The sequence below is a fragment of the Myxocyprinus asiaticus genome, chromosome 15 (genome assembly GCF_019703515.2).
Source record: "Myxocyprinus asiaticus isolate MX2 ecotype Aquarium Trade chromosome 15, UBuf_Myxa_2, whole genome shotgun sequence".
NCBI lineage: Eukaryota > Metazoa > Chordata > Actinopteri > Cypriniformes > Catostomidae > Myxocyprinus > Myxocyprinus asiaticus.
The window spans coordinates 22,448,382-22,472,829 of NC_059358.1; the positions used below are offsets into that span (position 1 = coordinate 22,448,382).

Genomic DNA, 24,448 nt, shown 5'->3' on the forward strand with positions numbered 1-24,448 from the left:
AGAGGGCAAGACTTTATTATCTATTACATTTTTATATTAAAACAAATAACACGCAGTAAATTCTTCATTTATGTCAAATGTATAGAATATATATGAAAAATAGCAAATGTTAGATGACAAATAAAAAACAGAGGAATCGAATTAAGATAAAATCCAGAAAAATATATATATTTTGTTTCCCCTGGTTAATTTGTGACCCTGGTATGCACATAAGTGTGTGGTCAAATCTCTTAGTTTGTATATGTGTGTATGTATGTCCATGTGCGCCCATGTGTATCTATAGTAAGCTTTGCTGTTGACAATCCATGACAGATTTGGAGAGTGATGGAGAAAGACAGAGAAAGAGCAGCTGTGTCAGTGTGTATGTGTGTGAGTGTGCCTTAATGCTCAAATGTCACAATGTTGATCGATGGGGCTTAACGAGGACCGCAGGCCTGATGTGGTCAGAATTCCCCCAAAAATGATCAGAATCTGTTCCCCAGCTTAATCCATGCAGAGTACATTGAAACGGGGTCTCTCAGAGCCCTGACCAAGATATGCGACACGTAAAAACACAGATTAGGGTACTTGATGGGATTAAGCTGTGAAGTCATGTGGCACGCCAATGGTTTTTGAACTTGGCAAAGGGGGAGTCCCTCCGCTTCATCCTGAGTCACAACAAAAAACAGGCTTCAACAGAAAAAGAGTTCTGATGCTTTCAGACTTTCACACAAAAACAGTCCACACAGACGTGGACAGAATAAACACGCTTTCACACAAATAATCAGAAGTTTTTTTGTTTTTTTTTATGATTTCAAAGTGCTGAACAGAGCCTCCAGTGAACTAAAGAGAAAAAAAAAACTAAAACCAAGAGAGACATTGAAAAACATTTTTTTTTTTCATGTTTCTTCTCCAAAAAACAATGCACAACTTGTACCACAAGATTTGAAAAAGCTATCAGATAAAAACACTTCAAAATATTAGTTTTGTTTTGTATTGTGTGTGTGTGTGTGTATATGTATATATTTTTATATATATATATAATTTGTACTTTCTCATCTGTTCATACTGCTGCAATGCACAACTTGCACCACAAGATTTGAAAAAGCTATCACATAAAAACACTTCAAAATATTAGTTTTGTATTGTGTGTGTATATATGTATATGTATGTATGTATTTATATAATTTGTACTTTCTCATCTGTTCATACTGCTGCCGTATGGTAAAATAAGCGAGAACGCCTAGTCAGTATGTGTGTTCAAGCCCTTGTGGAGCCGGCAGTCTTTGCAAAATAAATACAAGCAGAGGCGAGGACAAAACCATGCATATAATCCTTTTTACTTTTTGTACATATAAAAGACATTTTTGCAACAATGTCCACCATTAATAAATGGTGTAGACAATATAAACATACAAAAATGAGCATGAAAGTGGAATGTTTCATTCCTTCCTGTCGTCTCTCTCTGCACCTGTATCACTCTTCAGCCTTCTCTTATCCTCTTTTTTTTTTTTCATTTAAGTGCTTAAAGCCCACATTGTACTTCTAATCATTTTAGTCCTTTATCCTACCCCTAATACCACTTACTTTTTAATAATTATAAAAAAAAAATTTTTTAAACGATATTAATTTAAAGTCTGTGGAACTTCGTCATTAAAAAGTTAGTGCAGTGCGCAGACCAGGCTAAAATCTTCTAAATTTGAAACCTTTACCTTACAAGGTGAGTCTTAGTATTAAAATAATTTAGAGTTTGAAATAGGACTGGAACGCACACGCACACTCTCTTTCTCTCTTCGTTTACAATAGCACTTAGTAAATTGCACTTGTTTGCAGGTTTCTGGGGCGTGATCAACTGTGATTCTAGACATTAATGCACTCTTGTCGTTCTGTCTGTGTCGAAAGCCTCCCTCAGAGACACTCCTACATGCTTTCACACAAACATCCACTTTGTTTCTGCCAACGACAGTTGATATGTCATAATCTGGCATCTGAAGCTGGCTTTTTGGATACGTGTGTGTGTGTGTGTGTGTGAGAGAAAGGACAGTATGTGTGCACTTGTGTCTGTGAGTGTATGTTATTGATAAACACAATGGTTGAAGTGAATTACGGTGGAACATTTGGACTGCCAGCAAAGGAGCCGTCAAGTCTGCTTACACACAAACACACATATGCACGCACACATTCTCGCACCGATAATACTTCTGACATGACACACTGAGCTATAGGAACTGGTCGCAGTTATGCTCTCTTTCCCAATGTGCATTAAACGTCAGTCATACAAACAGCTCAAATCCTGCCTCGTATCTTCACTTTCAGGCGCAGAGCAGAGATTATAAGCGCTTATCTTCCTCCTCAGACACGTTGTTTCTCGTGAGGATTTGGGGGACTCATGGGAAATTGAGTTCACTGTCACTGTTAGCTACTGGCTCTGTCTCTCAAAAGGTGAGTTTATAGCCGCTGTGGGCATGTCTAAGTGAGCTTTTGGGCATGTTAGTGGTGTGCAATATTGGGCGTGGTCATCAATAGGGTAAGGTGTCCAAAAACCTATCGATGAGCGGTGGGGGTGGGACCAGGTCCTCAAGCTTCAGGTAGAAGATCCTCTGCAAGCCTTGTGTGCGCTGAGATCGAAGCTCAGCCCTCAAGCCGAGCACAGCTCCGACAGGGGGTGGAGCCTTTCCAGCTGAAGCCACACCTCCAGCACCAACTGAGCTTAGATGGTCTCGCAGGCAGCAAACTAGTTTGGATTGCAGTTCCTCCACTTTCTTGGGTTCCTTCAGACCAGCACATTGTTCTAAAGCGAGAAGGAGAGAGTGAGAAAGATGCTGAGTTTTTTTGTTTGAACTAAATATCTGTTAAAATCTCAGTACAACAACTTAATTACAACAACTACACTGACCTCTCTTTTGTGAACGTACACCATCTCAATTAGGTGTAACACCTGCTCGCATAAATAAACACACACAAAACCCCACTTTGGGATTTACCTAAACTAATGTAGAAAATCTTGAAGGATTATTTGGAGCAATTAGTAACCAAATTAAATTAGAGCCCTACACTAATTCAGTTACCCATAGCAACCCTGCAGTCCCTGAACACCACTGGCATATTAAATGTGAGATTAATCTATGACGCCATACACACATTCTACAAGCCCATACAAGCATGTCTTCATTCACAACATGGCCAAAAGTTAGTGGACACCCTGTATGTGCTTGTTGAAAATTTATTTCAAAACTTTGGGCATGTACAGGGAGTTGGTTCTCCTTTTGCTGCTATAACAGCTTACACTATTCTGGGAAGGCTTTCCACTAGATGTTGGAACATGGATGAGAAGATTCAGGCACAAGAACATCAGTGATGTTGGGTGATGCTGCTTGGCTTTCAATCACCATTCCAGTTCATCCCAAAAGTGTTCAGCGGGATTCAGGGCTGGGTTTTGTACTGGCCAGTAAACTTCTTCCACACAAGACTCCGTAAACCACTTCTTTATGGACCTCACATTGTGCACAGGTGTTCTGGTGTTCCAACCAGGCTTTTTGTCTAGCTTTAAGTTTTGCAGGTGAACAACATGGTCATGATCCACCAGCTAGCCCAGCACCAATCTCACCTAGACCAGTGAGAATCACATTCTGGTAAAGCTGGTCTTTTCAGCATGGTATGTGTGTGTTTCAAATGTGCCCACAGTCGCTGCATTGTCATTGCATTCAGCTTACATCCTCTCTTACTCTCACCCTCACTCTTTTTTTCCCTTGCTTTCTCTCTATCTCTCCTGGGGGATGATCGATGGTGCTCTTTCACCGCAGACACTTTTAAAGGGTCGATAGACTGAGTGGAGAACTAGAAAGTGGGGGACAGAGAGAGATAGAGAGGTAGGGAATGGAGGAGGAGAGCAGAGCTCTGCTGAGTAGCGCTCAATTCCTCTATGGAGTTAAGTGCTGCTCCATAGGGTCACACACATACACACGTTTCTCTGTAGATCGTGGCAGAGAAAAGAGGGCATTGGGAGCTGGATGGGTGAGGGGTTAAATTGATGGACAGGTTGTTTTTTTTTTTTTGCCTCTCTCTTTCTCTGTTATATATTTTCTTATATCTTTTGAAAAATTTTGCATTACAAACTAAATTAACCCGAACCATCATATAATTACTATTTTTATAAAGTGAAATCTTTCAATTTCTTATTCTAATGTACAAACTGTGAAAGTCTTAATGTTTTTAAATGAAGAAAATCAGTCAACTGATTTATACATGTTTTTCCAATTTTTCACACCTTCTCCAACCTTAATTTAAAATGCAGAGACAACTTTAAGTAAGCCATTTGTAGGAAGATTCCCCTGATTGGTGAAAACACTGGCATTTAATTGTGGAGTCAAAACATTGCTCTGATTTAAGATCATCCAAAACAATCTGATACAGCAACATAGATCATCTAATGAGGTGGCACTATCTTTTTGGCTGACCAATAGGTGATTGAGTGATTATTTTTGCAATTCTATTTGGTGACACTAATGGCAAAGAAATTACATACATCACCTTTAATAAAAAATTATATTTTTTATTAAATTTGTGGCTTTATTTCACATGTTTTTACCAATATTGTGACATGTTTGTTACTTTGTGTTTCTTTGAGTTGCTTATCAGACTGCACTGTGAGTGTATTTGTGTGTGTGTGATAGCAAGTGTGTTTGTTAATCTGTATATAGGTCAACCTACTGTTTAGCCTCTGTGTTAATAATGCATGGCAAGATTCAAGCACCTGCTGACCCAAACACACAAACACACTGTCCTACTTCGTCAACCAATAATCGACTATCTCCACCTGTGCTCTGAGGACACACGTACAATCCTCACACCATCTCTCGGTCTCTGCTGAGTGTGTGTGTGTGTGTGATTAATGGGGATTATTTCTGCTGTTCAGGTAAACCTAATCTCTGTCAGCACCTGCCTCACACCTGTGATCACTGTGACAACCACTAGCAACTGGACAAAAGGGGTGTAAAGATGGGAATAAGAGAACGACAACAGCCAAAAGGAGCTGGGAGGAAGTGAACATGTTGGAGTGCAATGTGTGGAAAGCATGACAGGATAGGGATTACTTGGACACACAACACATCCTTCCACATGGAAGTGTGTGCGTTTGCATGCAGTTGTGCTGGGGATAGATCACAATGGTCAACTAGGCATCCAACAACTGACTACTGTCCAACATACAATCGAGCAATTAGCATGCGGACAGGTCAAATCTAATCAGAACAACATCTGCATATTTATCCCCTTTGATGCACTTTGATGAATCATACACATTCAGACAGACATCTTTGGCCATATTGTCACATTTTGAGGTACTTTTGGAACATCCCACTACAAGCGTTGCATTTTAAAGATGGCATGGCAAGTAAAAAATAGTCGAAATAGTAGAAATGCGCCTCATGACCCCCATATCCTGTTCCATTCCATTATGCTCAGTATATCTGTTTTTGAATGCAAGAACACGCCCGAAACGTGAAAGCAGCCTAATTATACTGGGCTTCCTTAAAGGAAAATTCCAGATTAAATACAAGTTTAGCTCAATTGACAGCATTTGTGGCATTATGTTGATAACGACAAAAGTGAATTTAGATTAATTCCTCCTTTTCTTTAAAAAAAGCAAAAATCGAGGTTCCAGTGAGGCACTTACAATGAAAGTGAATGGGGCCAATCCATAAATGTTAAAATACTTACTGTTACAACAGCATAGCCACAAGATGTAAAGAATATGAATGTAACATGAATTTAGTGTAATAAAATGGCATACTAAACTTTTCTATGTAAAGTTATATCCAATTTTACAACTTTGATCCAATTTGGCCCCATTCACTTCCATTGCAAGTGCCTCACTGTAACCCAAATTTTTCCTTTTTAAAGAAAAGGAGGGACGAGTCGATATTAATTTTTGTGGTACACAACATTCAGCCACAAATGCTGTCAATTAAGCTTAACTTGTACTGAACCCTGTGATTAGTCGACAAGTTGTTCATACAACCCATGACTAGATGATATTAAAATGTGTAGTTTTGCACATGCTTAAGGTATGCATTGGGGATTGTGTGTTACCTGTGAGCAGTACCAGGGCACATAAGCAGGAGAAAGCAGGCAGGTCTAGGTTGAGACCCTGCAGGTGTGCGCTGAAGTCACGGATGGAGTCCAGCCACTCTCCAAATCCACGCAGACACTGCAGGCGGTGCAGGACCAGGCCTGTACAAAACACAAACTTCTCTTCTACCAGCAACGACCTGAGCAAGAGAGAGGGAGAGAGAGGGAAGGTGGTTTAGTTGAAGAACTGGTACAAGGTGCTGTTTGAAGGCTTAAGTTAAGTCACTGACTTCCATCTTTTAATTAATCAGCTTTTTTCTCATTCCCTTCAGAAAAGGTACCTGTTTCAATTTAGCATCGGTGAGCCTCTAAATTTCAGTATGTAGACACGCTATCAGAATGCACACACAGACTCAGCACACATAAACACTCTGATTATCACCTCTCACTGATTCATGTGATGACGATCTGAGCTCTAATTTGCAGCAGAAAATCTGTGTTTAATGCATACTGCACGGAAACACTTACTATAGCGACAAATGAAAGCCAGCACTGGGAAGCGCACATCAAAGGTAGGAATGGACCTAATTATGCCAAGCGTTCCCAATTAAAGCTTTTAAAACATTCTTGAGATTATACTCTTTATTTCTCTCTCTCTCTCTCTCTCTCTCTCTCTCTCTCTCTCTCTCTCTCTCTCTCTCTCTGTTTCTGCTCGGTCCTTCACTGAGGGTTAGATGGTTAAAGCAGTAAAGATTTATCTTCGTGGTCACAGTGTATTCCAAGGTTGAAAATGTATTTGCAGTTTTAGTGGTGGAATAAAAAAAGTTGAGGAAGAACATTTGTGCATAATTGCACTAAAACACCCAAACACATTCAACCTCCACTCATCCATCTCTCTCTCTTCATCTTCATTCACTCTCTATGCCTGTCTCACCTCTTCACTCTCAACCCTGCAATTTAGTAAGAAAAACATTCCCTCTCTTTTTCCCGTGGAGTGCTGGCTTCTGCTGCATGAACTGTTCTTCATTAGTCCACACTTGCAAACACGAAAGCACACACTCGTATAGACAAGAAGAAGAGAGGAGGAATGGAAAGGAGGAGGAATATTCAAGAGTCATCTTCTAGGCTACTTTTGAAGCTTCAAGGGGTAAATAATCAAAATATGTGCTTCATTAATGCAGCCTAATGGTCTTAACCCCCTAGACATAAATGCATACATCGAGACCACAAACACAGGGCCAATAATGTTGATATATTATCTACCAGTAGTAAAGAGAAGGGGAAAAGAGACTGAAGATAAAAAGAGAGAGAAAAAAAGAGAAAGAAAGCCCCCTATTCTAGAGTTAAATTAACAACAGGACCTTCATGGAGGGAAATGCACACATTCCTTTTAAATTTGCGCCAGAGCAAATCATACTCTTTACCGTTCATTCATTCATTAGTCTCAATGTGGCATAAGAATGTCTGCGTCTCTGTATGTGAGTGTATTTGTGAGGTTGTCCATATCAGATGCCATTTTCTGGTTTTAGTGTGCCGTCTTTTCGACATGTTTGAGAACTGTGCATGGTTTGAGTAAAAAAAATTTACATTGGTCTGCATCATGAACGTTTTCGAGTGTACGTGACGTAAGCCTGAATGAATCCCCGCACTTACAGTAAATGAGTCAGAACCCAAGTCTGCAGCTCCCTACTGAGTCTGTGATGCCACCACCCACTACCCTCCCTCCCAGCACCTGCTCCTACACCATCAGAGAGGGAGGGAGAAACAGACAAGGGGAGGTAGGGAGGTTTGAGCACCAGTGCTAGTTAAACAGGGAGCAGCTAAGCTGAGACAAAAATCCACTTCCTGTTAAAGCAACATCAGAATGTCACTGAGTCACAACACAAACACATCCACACACACACTTATACTTAAAGTCTTGAAACAACAGGTTACTTCTAGACTGGATTCAAACTGTGATTTGATTTAAAAGGGATCATTCACCTAAAAATGAAAGCGCTGTCATTTTTTATTCACCCTCAGGTCGTTCCAAGCCCACATGACTTTCTCTCTTTTGTGATATCTCGCAGAATGTCCAAGCTGTTCTTTTCAACACAATGAATGTGAATGGTGACCATTGCTCTCCCAACTCCCCATCCACTTTCATTGTAAGGAAAAGAGTAACTTGGACATTCTGCAAGATATCTCCTTTTTTCATTTTTGTGTGAACTATCTGTTTAATGAATGGCATTTTTAGCAATGCCAGTAACATAGAAATGTGACATTCCATTCTGGGAATGTAATATCAATTATGTAGTATGATCTATCTAAAACAGAGCTCTTTCTGCCACACATAATATCTGGAGGGAGGTGGTCAGGCTGGGCTTCTAACCAGAATCTTAAATAAGTGAATTCCACAGGATCTTCCACACAGTGTCCATAGTAATCTTACAGTGCTAAACAGAGAGAAGGAACACATGCTTACACAGGTATACACACAAACTGATAGAAAATTACACGTTATGTCACAGTGTAACCAACAGTGATTGCAGTATATTGTACAATTTAAATCACGCTGTCAGTGAATGGCTTTTTTCACAGTCATAATGATACTTTACACTTCATGCTAACTTCACAGTTAGAAAGAAGGACAATCGACACTTGTTAGACATCACTAAAAGCAAGTGAATGAGAATTTTGACAGTTACTACAAAATACTACGTGTAGATTCAGAGTGTAATCTATGACTATTGTTACCACCTACAACTTGCTGTTCTGAAGTGACCTGAAAGTGACTTTTAAGGATATGGACTATATCACAGAAAATATTCTCTGTATTTGCATTAATTATTATTATTTTTTTTTAAATCATTTGAAATGTATGTTTTTGTGTAAACTGTCAATTGTGTATTTTTGAACTTGTTCAAAATCAAAGTCTTTCTTGTCTTTTAAAGCCTAATCAGTCTTTTTAGAAGCAATCTTGGTAACTACCTGTACATCAGTGTCTAATACAAAAACACATAGTATGTTATCATTTTATGTCAAATGTTTCAATTTAGTCAGTTAACTAAAAGAAAATCAGAATTAATAGAATAATTAACTTGGCCTAGAATAGATTTTTAAGAAATAAGTCATGTTACAATAATAATAAAATAAACAAACAAACAAAAAAAAAAACAATAAAAACAGGACAGGGACATTTTTGGTGGACAGGGATTTTTGTCACTTTCTTTGGCATTTTTGCCCTGGGTCTGGGTTAATTTCTGACCCTGCTGTCCATCCCCCTTGCCAAACATAGATGACCTGCACTATATTAGCTTGTGTGAATCTCTGTACATGTTGTGTATTGCACTGTGAGATTTGTACATGTTTGCATGTACCTGTTTGCAAGGCGAAGCACGAACAGCTCTAGGAAGGCAGAGTCAATGAGCAGGATCTGGTCATCATGGTGAAGCTCAGAGAATCCAGGCAGCCGTTCGGCCCAACAACGCGTCACCTCCATGGAGCCGGTTAGCACTCTGTAGAACATCTGGATCTGCTGAGATTCAGAGAGACCCACTGGCTCCACCGAACTGAACTACATGAAGAGGGAGAGAGAGATGGGTATGCCACACAAATCACAATCACTCATTTCAATGTGATGCCAATAACGTTTGATGGATGACGTTCACTAGAGGGGACACATCTTTAAAAGCCAATTTTAACCATTCAGGATGTGATGTTACAACAGACTGATCACAATAGGTGATAACCATCGATACTTTCCTATAACTATACAAGACTGTTCTCTTTATATGTCATTGTATTTTCTATTTATGACAATAAAATTCAAGTCGGTTGACAACAGTGGTAATGCACGAGTGCTTCTGGAACATTTACAACTATATACTATTTTATAAATATATTTATGTGATATTTCTTCCAACTTTGAGTGCAAACTCATATTTTTTACCTTTTAAAAATCTACTATTGCCATGGATAAATGTGTGACTGACTGGCAATGATTATATTTCATGTTTTAAAGTAAACAGAAACATGAAGGTATTTGTCCTTTGTAATTAAAGGGAAAAATAATAATGATCTTTTTAACATGAACCTAGACTGATGTAATGGCAAAATGATTTCCCAAACACTCAAACTCAGATACCTGACTGTAGTCTAGTTCTCGTGGTGTAGACTGGGAGTAGGCCCGCACTAATGCGCTGAGCAGGGTAAGAGGGGGTGATGGAGGTGAGGGCTCTGGCTGCAGTGGACTCTTTGGTTTAGATGGAAGGCGACCTCTCCTCCCCTTTAGGTTGTCTGTGCGCACCACTGTGTCAAAAACACAACAACACACTTTTTTAACAATGCATTTAAACAATGCACAATTCTTACACTTGGTCCATGCATTTAAAACATCTAAGAACTAAATATTGTAATGCATGTAGGTGCACATTAACAAAATCTTTTACTTTATGCTTATATTTTTGTTCTTTCCTTAAACCATTTATAACTTCAAACTATTTCTGTGCTGGATTGACCAGTAGGGGGCAGTTGAAAGCTGCATGATCTGCATGATACAGGTCTTGGAGAGAACTGGGACCAGGGGAGGTGAGCTAATGTGAGATATAATAAGAACAGTGTATGTCTGTGCTAATGACCAGCCGGGTTGGATACGATTAACTAATGTGTTATCTTTTTGAGTCACTCTAATTTCATTCTCAAATTCTATAAGAATTAAATTACCCTATAAACACATAGACCTGTGACTGTTCTGTGAGCTGTGTTCTTACCGGCTCTGAAGCTGTTGATGGGCTGTGATTGCAGAGGCGAAGTATTGTGGTAAACACCTCTATTATAGTTTCATTCATACATTCATACCAAATCTCTATTAATGCACACCTCTTCTTGATCATAGTGTGTGGGTCTGTGGGTTTTAAGTGATTAACATAAAGAGTGTCTATCTCCTATTCCGCCTGTCTCTAACCAGAGGTCCAGCTGAGGTCATATGCACTAAGGCCTATTGTGTGATAATTGGCTTGGCTAGATAATACAATGCTTATTAGATTCTCCTGTAGAAGTGGTTTGGTCCCTGCATCTGTCTGCACTTTTTCTATAGGTGTATGTGTGCATACGTGTGTGTTACCTTCTTTCACCATGCCTACACTGAGACACTTCTGGAAGCGGCAGTACTGGCAGCGGTTTCGTCTCCTTTTGTCCACAGGGCAGTTTTTACTGGCCAAACACACGTACTTTGCATTCTTCTGCACTGTCCTCTGTGCCACAAACAATAAAAAAGGGAAAGAGAAGAGAGAAGATAAACAATAAGCTAACAGGTCTAAACATTCTATTTATCTATTTATCCCTTTTTGGCTAAAAAATAAAAAGAAGGCTTGCAGGTCAAATTTTAATTACAATGTGAAAAAGCTCCAGCTCTATCAGGATAATAAGATAAAATTAATTTCCTGACATGCCTGGCCTGCAGGAGGGACAATTTTATTAGCGCGAGCCACTGACAATGAAGATCAGTGTAAAGCGTGCTGTGGCCGCTCCCGTGAGACATACCGCACCGTGTGATAAAATTGTTTGTGAAACTCGCGGGTCAGCTCACGGCACCACAGGGTTTTGGTGGATCATGCCTCTGCAAAAGCCCCCTGGGAGTTGTTTTCTCCTCAGCTGGAAATGTGTGATTATTGCTGACCTTATTAAAATGAAATCAAAACGATCAGCAAGCGCTTCTGCCGTCTAGAAGAGGAAACAACTTAACACAAGCTCTATGCACGACAATGCTAAGGTATAGAGATCAAGCGCACGTGCTACTGCTGAGCCAACAGATGAAGTGCTTGCGTGAGAGCAGAAAGTTATATGGTGATTACAACAATAGCTAGAAAGCTACAACTGCGGTCAATTTAATAGCCCTAAAACTTAACTTGCATCAACAATGCCAGTTTCATTTTGCAGTTATTCAATTAGCTAGACTGCTAGCAGTTGAAAGTTACAAAATAAAGAACAGATTACCATCATGAAGTTAAGTTTGTTTGTATTTGTTTCTCACCCATACCTGTAATATAGTGTCTGAACACATGGATTTAACCACTGGAGTCATATGGATTACTTTTATGATGACTTTATGTGGAATTTGGAGCTTCAAATTTTGGCACCCATTCACTTGCATTGTCTGGACCAGCAGAGCTGAGATATTCTTCTAAAAATCTATATTTGTGTTCTGAAGATGAAAGAAAGCCATACACATCTGGGATGCCAGGAGGGTGAGTAAAGAATGAGAGAATTTTCATTTTGGGGTGAACTATCCCTTTAACTACTGAAGCTAGAAATGTGTTTTTAAATTTTAAATGGTCTTTGTTCTTACATTAATTTTCAGTTTGTAATGCTTTCAATAAATATAATTTATACTAACCATGATATACATAGCTGTTTCCAACAGATGTAAATTAAATGAATTGCTGTATGCACCTGTGCTTCCAGGGAAGCTGGAATTTTAACATCAGGTGAAAACACCCTCCCACACAAAAGTCATCCATGCTTTGCGTGTTCTCTTATATTTCAATTTAATTGATTGCAGAAAAGGTAAAACTACCAGAGTGGCCAGAGTGGACTGATATCTCAGTAGACACACCAATGCACCAACACTTAGAGGAGTCTATTCAATGAGATACAGTTACAGCAAATGCTGAATTTACACTGATTCATTCTGACTTGATTTAAGATACAACCTGTGGAGCACACCATCTGAAAAGCACCCTGGGGTTAGTCGAAAATGAGCCTCCTCATCCTTTCAATCACACCATATGTACGGAGTTATTTGAGTGCAACTGTTCTAGACTTTATAGTTAGTTCAGACTGTGACAGATTCTGTCCGTCGTTCACATTAAGTGTACAGTTCGCAAACAGGTTTTATTGCTGCAGGAGTATGCCAGATGAATAGACATCTCATGATTTTTATGAAATTAGATAAATGGCTTTATGTGTGACGGTCAATAGGTGACTGAGATGTCTGCCGTGTGAGTGCAGCAATTGTAATGGTTAAGATATTTTTTTTCCCCCTTTATTTTTTTATTTTATTATTTGAATGGTAAAGGACACAAAAGGCTAGATTTTAACTTTAAAGGGTTAGTTCACCAAAAATGTTTAGTTCTGTTGATATTTACTCACCCTCATATTGTTCAAAACCAGTATGACTTTTTCAAAATTAGATGTTCATTCACTTACATTGTATTGAAAAAGATGCAGTGAAAGTAAATGGTGATAGAGGCTAACATTTTATCTTTTTGGGTTCCGTGGAAGAAAGTTTCATAAGTCAGAAACTACATAGGGTGAGTAAATGACAGAATTTACATCTTTGGGTGAACTACCGCTTAAATTAACATATCTATCACTTTCTAATGCAGTCAGAAATGGAAAAATAAATCCACTCTATACAAACCAGAAAGACTTGTTACACTCCTTGATGTAAGATAAAAAGAAAAACCAAAAATCTACCATCACTGTCTGACTACCATCATTATCTCACACATTCACAGTCGTGGTCCAGTGCGCAGCAGGGTCCGGAGGGTTGGTAAAGACATACGGTTATGGATTCATGACATGTAACGTGCTAATGGCCCTGTCGCACATTAAAACCCTTCGGGAACCTATATCCCCCTCTCCTCGTCCTCTCCTCCCCTAATCAGAGATGATCAGACTTTCTTCTCTCACCCTTCTCTCTCCCTCTCCTCTGGGTAATTAGACGTGTGTGTGGCTGTTCAATAGGAGAGGTGGAACTGGGTCATTATTAATTGGTTAAGTGTGTGTAGTATGTGTGTTGCACACAGACTGTATCTTGAGACAATGTCTTCTACCCACTCGTTCACTCTAAGGCAAGCAGTGTTCGCAAATAAAGTACATTTTGCTTTATTATTTTGGATATTAAGTGGTTTATTATTCAACACTCCAAAATGCTAACAGAAATACATTTATCTTTGTTGATATAATCACTGTAAAGTGCTTGAGATAAGTTATTCAGTTGCACCGTTTTAAGAACTTTTATTCCAGTGGAGTAGGTTGTGGAGGTTTTGTGAATGAGCAAGCCTGTCCTTACCCTCCATTAGGTAAATATTCAGAATAAAATTCTCTCACTCAGAGTGCGTTATGAGTCACTAAGCAAGTTGCAAACCAAAGAAATGGTGTGAAAATAAGTGGAGAGGAGTTGGTGAGCAAAACAGAGAGAAAAGATTCGGTGTGCTGATATTTTATTATTTTCTGAAACAGCAGAAGCAGTTGTATTCAGATATTGTAAAATGATTTAGTGCCTATTAATGAACAAACATTTTTAAAAACTTAAGCCGGGGAAAAATCTTAATAATATGAGCAGATAATTGCATGCATACCCCATTAAAATGCATTTTATAAACTAATGTACTAGGAATAAATATGCATATTTGACATTTCAGAAAAAAAACCTATTGTATAAAAACACATTTATCTGAAATTTTGCCGAGTGTTAGCTTTATGGCAAAGCAATACAGTGCCACACAATACACTGCCTTGCATTAAGATTCACCTGCTAATATTTATATTGTGAGTTAATGAGTTGCCTAAGATAATTCAATGGTTAATGTGCTATGTGAGTTATTGGTGAGTTGGAGTGTGTGTATGCATAAAAATAAGTATGCTGATTGTCTAAGATTTGCCAGTGTGCATTTTTCATTGTTTGTGGATGCCATTTGTGTGTGTGCTAGTGTTGCAGCTATGGCTACAAAGCCTTGGGCTTACCAACCCGTGCTTTTAATAATTACTAAATAAAAACTAATTGTGAAACTAATTGAAAAGAGGCATAATTTATTTCTGCACCAGACCACAGGCCATTTTCAATTATTTTAGCTCTGCCACACTCACTCTCTTTTACTTTCACTGTCAGTCTTTCAGCAATTTCTTTCTCATTCACATTTTGTTCCCCCTCATATTATAGTCTTCTCAGTGTTTGTCGAATTTTCTTTATTAAACCTGAGCAAAAAAAAAAAAAAAGAAGTATCACAAAATTTACCCCCAAACACTTTCCCCCCCCAATTATATCCATGTCAAATCTTTCTATTCTGCATTCTTTAGTGTGTGTGTGTGTGTGTGTGTGTGTGTTCCTGGCTATAGCTCCAAGCTGCTGTATTTTAAGTGTGCGCCACCTCTCACTGGTCACCGAGGGAAACGACCCTCACAGGCGCCGTGGCAACCGCTGCTCAGAGGATTTGTGAGAGCACTCAAAGACACACACAAACATTCACACTAAGTACACACAAGCCAGTACTTTCATGAAAAGGCTGAGCAAACCTATGTCACAGTACTAAATCTCTGAAACTGAAACTAAACATTCTTTCAGGTTTTGTCCAGGAACGCAAATTATTTTCTAAACAACCTCAAATGCTTCTTGTTTAAAGTCATATGGATTGTAACACTACCACCCACCTACCCCCCACTCACCCACTCCAATTAAAAAATAAATGCACAAACACACACAGCTCATTGAAAAATAACTATTCACATGGTGGGCTTTAACCTTGGTTCAAACGCCTGCAGAGTGTGTAACAATGGTTGGTTAACCCTGAGCCTCACACTCAGAGAATGTAGTGTGATCGTTTTAGAGTCGTGTGAGGCTCTTCAGCCATGAGCTCTTTTCAAAGCGAGAACAAATCTAATGACCACTAATGAATACACAATTAACAAACACTACCCTGGTCACACTGTCACAGAGACAAAAAAAAACAAACAAAACAAAAACCTACTGACCAACACACACTCAAAGTTGTATAGAAAAGTGCAACTGCAACCCCTTACACTCCTTTTAATGACAGACATGCACAAATACAAACTCATAAACAAGCATACACAATAGGACATGCACTACAATTTAAGCACACACTGAGAAGCATGCTGCTGCTTTCAGAATTAACTGCAAACACCCACATATCAGCTTTTCATAATGGAAAAGCCATATTTTGGATCACAATACTTTGAAAATTTCAATGGATCAATGAGGAATCCAAATGAGAGGTTTCCATTCTGACAAGTGTTTCCCGAATGTTTCAACTGACCTCAGCTCACTGTGTTCCAGCTCACTATTTCGGTCAACAGCCCTGTGCTTTACAGGTCCAAATAGTGGGGAGGGAGTTATATTGTACACTCTGCAGTGTAATCTTAGAGTGTAAGATAGTAACTTAATGCTCTTTGCTTCCAATCCATATATTTACATAAAAAGGTTTGGTATACGTTTGCATTGGTTTGTTTGTTCATTGTCAATACTAATGACAATGATGTAGCCTTATATTTATTGAGAGTGGATGGGATTTTAGAGGCTACTGTTGAGCTGAGAACTATAAAAAAAATTGAGTAAATATGTACTGTATATTAACCACACTATTGAATGCTGTATTCTTACCTTAAAGAAGCCTTTGCAGCCCTCACATGTGCGTACACCGTAATGCTGGCAGGCCGCGTTGTCTCCACACACGGCACAGGTTCCCTCTCCAGAGCTGGTGCGACTGGGTGGCGATGGCAAACTCTCTCCCAGCAGTGGCGGGCACGGGCCCATGCCCAGAGAGCGGAACGCCAGGCCACCGGGCTTACCCATGTTCAGTGGGTACATATGTGAGTGTGTATGGGAGTGTGCATGTGAGTGTGTATGTGTGTGTGTGTCCAGGCTATGTGGCACATGTGAAGATGAAGACGAGGATGAAGGAGAGCGTTCGGGGCGCAGTGGAAGGCCTAGGGCAGTGTCGTAGCCACTAGTGGAGGGTGGGGCTGTCTGCTCGTATAAATGAGGGAAGCGCAGAGTCTTCAGTGGGCCTTCAATCAGGCAGGACTGGGGCACAGGGGGAAGACTGTGTTCATCCCACAAGAAAGAGCTGCTGGGTTGGCCAGGGTGAAGCGGCGTGGGGGGCGTTGATGGGGGTGACTGCTTAAAGTACATAGAGCCTCCAGCTATGGCCTCATCAGATGGTGCCATGGGTGGGTAAGACTCCTCCTCCTTCTTGATGATAGAGCGTTGATGAGGAAGTTGATAAAGACAGGAGGGTTTAGGCTCAAAGCCTCCCTCAACAAACACATTAAAACTGGGCAGGGAAGTGGTGGCGGCCGCCGCAGAGATCTCCCCCCCACCAAGCTCACACTTCGTGTAGTCTGTCGCCATGAGGTCAGCGGTGTAGTCACCATGGTAACCAAAGGACTGGGCGGAGTAGCTGGACCCATGAGGTGCAGGGCCATACTGGGCCTGAACACAGGGCATGTCTACAGAGATGAGGGAAGAGGAAAGAGACTTAATGACTATTAAATTGTTATGCATCTTGGCTGAATTTCTTCAGGTGTACAGAGGATGTGATGTCAAAAACTGCATTTCAGCCCTATTCTGTTAGTACCAAGTTAGTAGATAAACCATTCACCTGGAAACATGGGTTAGGCCATGAGCTGGTGGGCACACATGCAAAAAAGATACACGCCTCATTCCTGGCCTGTCCTCTCTCAATGTTACAAAGAACAATGGAAAAAATATCTTATTTACTCTTAATGAACATCTAAATTATTGCAATATCTCCTTCAAACTAGTTCACCCAAAAAGAGTTTCATTTTGGTCTGTTCTCACCCAAAACCTATTGTATCCCTTCAGATGACATTGATTAAACCACTGGAGTCTTATGGATTACTTTAATGCTGCCTTTATCTGCTTTTTGGAGCTTTAAAAGTCTGGCCACCATTCATTTGCATTGAAGTGACCTACAGAGCTGAGATGTTCTTCAGAAAATCTTATATATGTTTGTGTTCTACAGAAGAAAGAAAATCATGCACACCCTAACCCTAACCCAGCTGGCACAAAGGTCAGTAAATGATGAGAAAATTTTCATTTTTGGGTGAACTAACCCTTTAATGTACACAGTAAGGCGGTCTTGCTGGATTTGAATTTCCCACTACTTTTGTGAGCAAACACAGTCCAACCAATGGTACACACATACCTATACTTGACTTGGCAAATCATTTTTTAGTTATCCATTACAGCCATTATATCTAATAAGTATAGCTGTAAACATGAAAAACTGCACAAAATATACACACACCATGTTCACCATCTCATGCTGGATGGAGCATTGCAAGAGTGAGTCAAACTTTGTTACACCACCGACATCACACAAAATACCATCTTATGTGTGCACTTAAGATAATCACTTCCTTCCAAATACTTTTACTAATCCAGCTCATGTCTCATTCTCAATTGAAACTTGAAAAATACAAATAAAAAACCCTACCGTTTACATGGGCTACGTTTTTAACAATTAGTAATTTATTCTCCGTTTTATCAAAAAAACAATGATATTCTATCACAAATGAGAAAAAATAATAATTTTTTTTACTTCTTTTATTAAATGTGCACAAATACCAAGCACCTGTTGAAATGAGATTAGCTAATTAAAAGCAAAGAGGAACTCCCTTGTTTCTGTTCATTTGTAGCATTTCCTGATCCAGCACTGTGCTCCAGGAAAACCATATTACCAACGCGCTCTCTCAGAGTTATATAACCTAATTGTGTGCCTTGACACAGCTGTTAAGTGCATCTGTGCATAGCTACCTGAGTCCGTGTTTTTGTCATTTGTTTGCTTAATTTCCCTAGGTGGGGAAGTGTACACAGACCCAATTTCGGATTGACGCTGTCGCGTAGTGACTCCGTAATCCTTGTGCCTCCAACACGTCATGTGTGTTTAGTAAAATCAGAAGGCTTATCAATTATGAACGCCTCTTTACCTGCGATGACTCGGACTGGTGTGCGCGCGTCTTCCGTTTCTTACGCACATCGCAGGCTATGCACACAAACGCATATTGGCATAAAGCATCATGGATAACAACGAGTTTAATGTCAGTAGACGTTTCTGTCACACCACTGGAATCAAAGGATAACGAGCGTTTTTTACGCACGTGAAGAGATGGGCTATTCCTCTCTCAGAAATTATTGACCTTTTCTTCTCAAATTGATGGCCTTTTTTAACAAAAAATGCAACGCAGGTTTTTAAATTTAATTTTGAAACTTTATTAATTTTTTTTATATAAAATAATAAATATCGACCTCATATTTGTAGATAGGCTATTTGATTTCACATGCTATTTTTGTATTTTCAGTTTGAACATTTAATGAACCTGTTTGTTTAATTCCAAATTGAGTATTTTAGAAGCTGTTAGTCTTTTGTAAAAATGCAAGATTAAAAAAAAAAAAAAAAAAACAGAGGGGTGTTCATATGTTAGTCTATTCATATTTACAGTATATAGGTCAGAGGAAGGGCTTCACATAAGTGTGAGATTTCAAAGCGCAGGCGAGTGGGACAAGGTCAGACCCCTTTCATCGTCATGGATACTGACGGAGAAATAGTTTGAGTCTATCTCGCGCTGGATTGAGCATTGCAAGATTGAGTCCAATTTTGTTACACCACCGACATCACAGAAAATACCCTCTTATGTGTGCACTTAAGATAAGCACTTCCTCCCAAATACTTTTACTAATCCAGCTCATGTCTCATTCTCAATTGAAACTTGAAAAATAAAAACCCCTACCTTTTACATACGTTTTTAAGTAGGCTATTTGTTTTGTATATCCCAAAAAGTGTCACTAATTTCACCAAACATAACTTTCTGTCACCCAGCGATAGGCACAGATATGATAAATCTGCTTTTGAATAGTTTTGGAATTCGATGTGACATTGTTAAACGCAAATGTGGCATTTAGCCAATTTAATTATTTTTTTTGGACACACTTAAAGACAGCTCAAATTATGTACGGCTAAGGCAAATCCCAACACAAAAAGGACTTATATGTCTATATCTCATGTGCATCTGTATTCGATTTATTTGAGCACGTGCATGTGCAAACCCCACAGCATGTAGATTAGCAACCACAGGTCCACCTTTCATAATGACACGGATAATTAAAAGGAAAACGCGGACATGACATAAAAAAAAAATTAAAAAAAAAAAGATTAAAAATTCTAGACCACAAAGTCATACTGAAACGAAGCTTTACAGCTCTAGTGTGTGTGCGTGCACCAAACAGAGAGCCTCACACAAATACACACGCAGGCTTTGAGAAAGCGCTTTAGATGGATGAAACAATTTCTAACCTCGAGGTGTGCATTTTAGATGGACAAAATGCAGCTGTTCCAATAACTGTGATCGCTTGTTCATTGTCAGAGTGCCATAGATCTAACAAACAAAACAAAAAAATCAACGACATAAAATACATAAAGAAATAAATGCACAAATAACACGCTTTAAGCATTAATTTGGTCTTGAAGTGAACATTAATCAGTTGAACAGGCAGTACAAGCACGTTTGCGCAAACCACACTTTCACTTTCCATACAACAAGACAACACATAAAATGTATTGCAACAGAAGCACACGAGGTTGCTATCGGACCATAGAGAAGACACTACTGGTAGAGTGCATGTATAAAATTAAACTGCTATAATGAACTGGAACAGAAACTCACTCTTATCTGCCAACAAAACAATGTATATACGTCCAACCACAATCATGCTTTTAGACCGAATTCAATGCAATTTTGCAGAAGAATTTTGTGCAGAACAACGACAATATCTTTAAAACTGTTTTTAGTCAGTTCTGAAAGAAATCCTGGCCTATTCCAGTATAGGCTACAATTACAAACTCAATCAAATATCTCAAGTTCCACCAGATCATTTAGTTTACATATAGGCCAACATATTAAGTCATATGAGAAAATTATTGCACGAATTATACAGACCGAAAAAAAAAAAATCTGTTTTATTTATTTATTTTTAACCTTTTTAGACGAGCAAAATAGCAATTTATGGTCCGGAAACATCCAAGCATCGAAAGTCTGACAAGCCAAAATATTATAGGCCAACATAGCTACTTTTTTTTTTTTTTTTTACCGGCATACAGGTTTATAAAGAAAAGATACAATCCCATTATTTATACTAACTTATTCGCATTGAGTAAATAACAAGCCTGATGTGAAAATAATTAGTTTAAATTTGCACTCATTTGTAAGAATTAGTTTAAAAATGGTGCACTTATAGGCTAAAAGCTCTCCTGAGTGGGGTGAGATTCTATGCAAAGTGGCTTGTGGTACCTGGTTGGCCTTTTGCTCGCTGAATCGTGGTCGGTTTCTCCAGTGGAGGCTGCACGCGTCTGGGGCTCGGGGCTGCTTCAGCACACGCGGCGGTTGAGGAATCCGGAAGCCGGGATTCAGACCTGGGCTGCAGGCGCTCTTCCGAACCGGAGTCTGAGCACAGGATGATAAAGTTCACATGAATAAAGTCACATGCACAAACACTGTAGCCTACTGTCAAAATGATAAAGAGAATCACGCTGGCCTTTCTGACACTACAGGTGGATTAAATTTATTTTCACGTCAGAGAGCAAGCCAACCTAAAGAAGTCTTGAAATATTTTTTTAAAAAGCAGACTACGTTCAGGCTCCACCACTGTTTATAAGTCTACTACTTTGTTCTAGATATTAAGGATTAAAGCCCCTTCAAATCTCCGACACGAGTGCATGTAAAAGAGATGCATGAAGTCACCCAAATTCGTCCATTGCCATTTTGCTACATATTCATAAAAACAAACTGAAAAAACAAACAAACAAAAAACAATAAGCTAAATATAATAAAATGTTCGAAATATGTAAATATGAAAATAGCTATTTCAAAGACACACTTGTAGCCTATAGAATGTTTATATATATATATATATATATATATATATATATATATATATATATATATATATATATATATATATATATACGAATCTGATATGACCATTTAGATAGGCTACTTTGTCTACAGAAAAAATTAAAATGGAACGTTGACAACAATCCTGATCGAAGCCTTTGGACACCAACTATAATAAAAACAGGGAAACCACACCAACAAAAATGTACAATTTGTAAAAAATCATACTTGTTTCAGACTCGATGAGAAAAAAACAAAAAAAAAAAAAAAAAAGCACGCGAAAATGTATGCAAGTCAAAAGATATTATGGATTTTAGGCACAAAAATCATTTAGGAACATGATCACACAAAATATCTACAAATTTGATATTTCTTTTTTTCTTCTTGTACTGCACGCGAGCTTGGAGACGCTTTCTTTGCGTCTGATAAAAGATTTGCCTTACTGTTTTTGTTCTTCTAGCTCAAAATAATGCCAGTCTCCTCTCAAAAGTGACGTTATTCACCTGGGCACTCACCGAAGTCTGACAATCCCCGTCCTCGGCCAAACAAACCCGAGAGAGCAACCGAGGAGTTTTTAAATGTAACTAGCGCCCCCTCCCTGACAGAGGCGCGCTCACGCAAAGCCAGCCCTAAACACTGTGTGCAATATTGAGCACTAGCCTAGGCTACAGCTTATCTGTCAACCTCCGTTAGAGAGACCCCAGAAACACTCTTGATTTGGGAAAAATAAGACTGCAGGAAGTCATTTAGGAATTGCATAAAGTCCGAAATATAGCCCTAATTGTTTTTATTTTGATTGACCTCAATGGCTCAAGTTAAGTTGCTCCGTTCATACATAGCCTACACTGAAGCGGATAGCGTTCTATTAATTTATTACGTTATTATTATTATTATTATTATTTGTACAATCATTTGTCTTTTGAGGTATGTGTGATTTTGACAGAGCGAGTTTCAGTGTGTACGTCCGGAGCCGCCGGTCGGCTTGTGCCCCGGTAACCTAGAGAACCGCGAGAGAGCACTGAAGCACGCGCTTTGTAAGAGTCGCTCCGTTCAAGATAGAGGCTTTTCAACAAACACACAAAAGAAAGGAAGAAAGTGGAGATAAAGGAATGGAAAAATACAAGTACAGTAAATTAGCTGGGAGAACGGGATTTGACACCCATCGGGACAGAGACCTGAGGGAGAGAGGCTGAGAGACTGTCTTTCTCCAAAACCGCTTTAACAGGCGGTCTGTCCTCCTTGACCCAATCTCACATGCTCGAGAATAGAACTTTTGTAACATAACTCACTTACTTCTCTGTGGAGACTAGAGTCTGAGCGCTGATCAGTAAATTAATGTGTCATATAAGCTACCTATTGGAGGTGGACCGTCACCATTCATCGATACCTGTCATTGCACATCACCGTCTGGTTTAATTGTAGCTGAACTGAAGTAGGCTATATACGGCAAACACTTCTGCTTTTTTTAAAGCACGACAAAAGCGCGTGTCACGTGAGTGTACCAGGGTCACATTTCATTTCATTATCAAACATAAGAATGTAAACACACATACTCGTAACACACTCAGTCACACTGTATAAAGTTGTTTAGAAAATGAAGTGTTCTGAAACACTTCATGTCACTAGGCATGCCCCTAATATTCATTTATAAATATTTATCTCCTCAAGAAAACACTGTCGAGCAAAAGAGTGACAGAGTGCTAAATTGAAAAAATAAACTTGAGCTCATTGTTAATAGCTTTTCAGTTTTTGCAGATTTACACAATTACTGTGCATATGTGTATTGTGTATGCGTGCGGATACAAGACAGAATGAATGGAGCTAGTGTCTCATTCAAAAGCAATATTGATGAGGCAATAGATCAAGTCACTGAAAGTCTTCTTAACGCAGATACTACTGCAGACGAATTAATAAACATTTGCACAAGATCAGTTCAAGCTTGCGAGAAACACGGATCTTTGTAACGGAGCGCGTGCCACTCACTCCGTCTATTATAGGACGCATCTCACGAGACTCCCTACCGGCCCGGCGCGAACTATCAGCGGTTTCTCCGGGGTGAGGAAGAGGGATCCCATTTCCATGACAACCAGGGAGCGTATTATTGCTTTCGCAAATTAAATTCTGATTCAGTCCATCCATCTGCTACAGAGACATCGCACACAACACGGCTCGTTTGGATTTTCGCGTTGAGCACTGAACATTCAACAGGTTACTAAAGACAAACGCGAACCAGAAAGTTCTCAATAACATTAATGTCATTGCAAAACATATGAACATACAAACTACACAAATCAGACCAATCATGTTCTTTATATTTTCACATTGCCTGCGTAAATTAGTGTGATTTTTTTTTCTCAATAAAACTTGTTAAAATTAAATTTCCACTTACTTGCTTTCTGTTGAGGTTCCGTCTTTACATATGGTTTTAAAGCCTTAATAATTCCTTGTGCATATCCAACAGAATTAGGCAAAACCCGAAAATAATGGTTGAATGAAAGTTGAATTTATAGTCGCAAAAATTTATGATTTTTCATTTAAAAATATTGTTTGATTGATTTTCCCCTTAGCTAAAAAGAAAAAAGTTCTCCGTGGTTCTGTCAGCTCCACTGTTAAAGTGTCGGCGGTAGGAACGGAACGGTTCAGCGCTGAGCTGAAGTTGCAATGTGCCTTTGTTTATGTGGCGCGCTGAGCGAGAGAAAGTCTA

General features: G+C 39.1%; 1 protein-coding gene across 7 annotated transcripts; it reads right to left on the reverse strand.

Annotated features, from left to right (window-relative positions):
* Window positions 1-24,448, reverse strand: LOC127452998 (probable nuclear hormone receptor HR38). Of its 7 annotated transcripts, none has more exons than XM_051718960.1 (9): window positions 24,134-24,448; window positions 21,142-21,294; window positions 20,148-20,229; window positions 16,433-17,280; window positions 11,153-11,282; window positions 10,175-10,338; window positions 9,408-9,604; window positions 6,070-6,248; window positions 1-2,770 (listed from the first exon to the last, which is right to left on the reverse strand). In XM_051718960.1, exons 3-9 carry the CDS (start codon window positions 20,209-20,211, stop codon window positions 2,499-2,501), a joined length of 1,854 nt encoding a protein of 617 aa, XP_051574920.1. In that variant the 5' UTR covers window positions 20,212-20,229; window positions 21,142-21,294; window positions 24,134-24,448; the 3' UTR covers window positions 1-2,498. The 7 variants fall into 7 exon arrangements, with proteins under 7 accessions (XP_051574920.1, XP_051574923.1, XP_051574924.1 ...); XM_051718963.1 differs by lacking the exon at window positions 24,134-24,448 and adding an exon at window positions 22,248-22,274; XM_051718964.1 differs by lacking the exon at window positions 24,134-24,448 and adding an exon at window positions 22,260-22,273.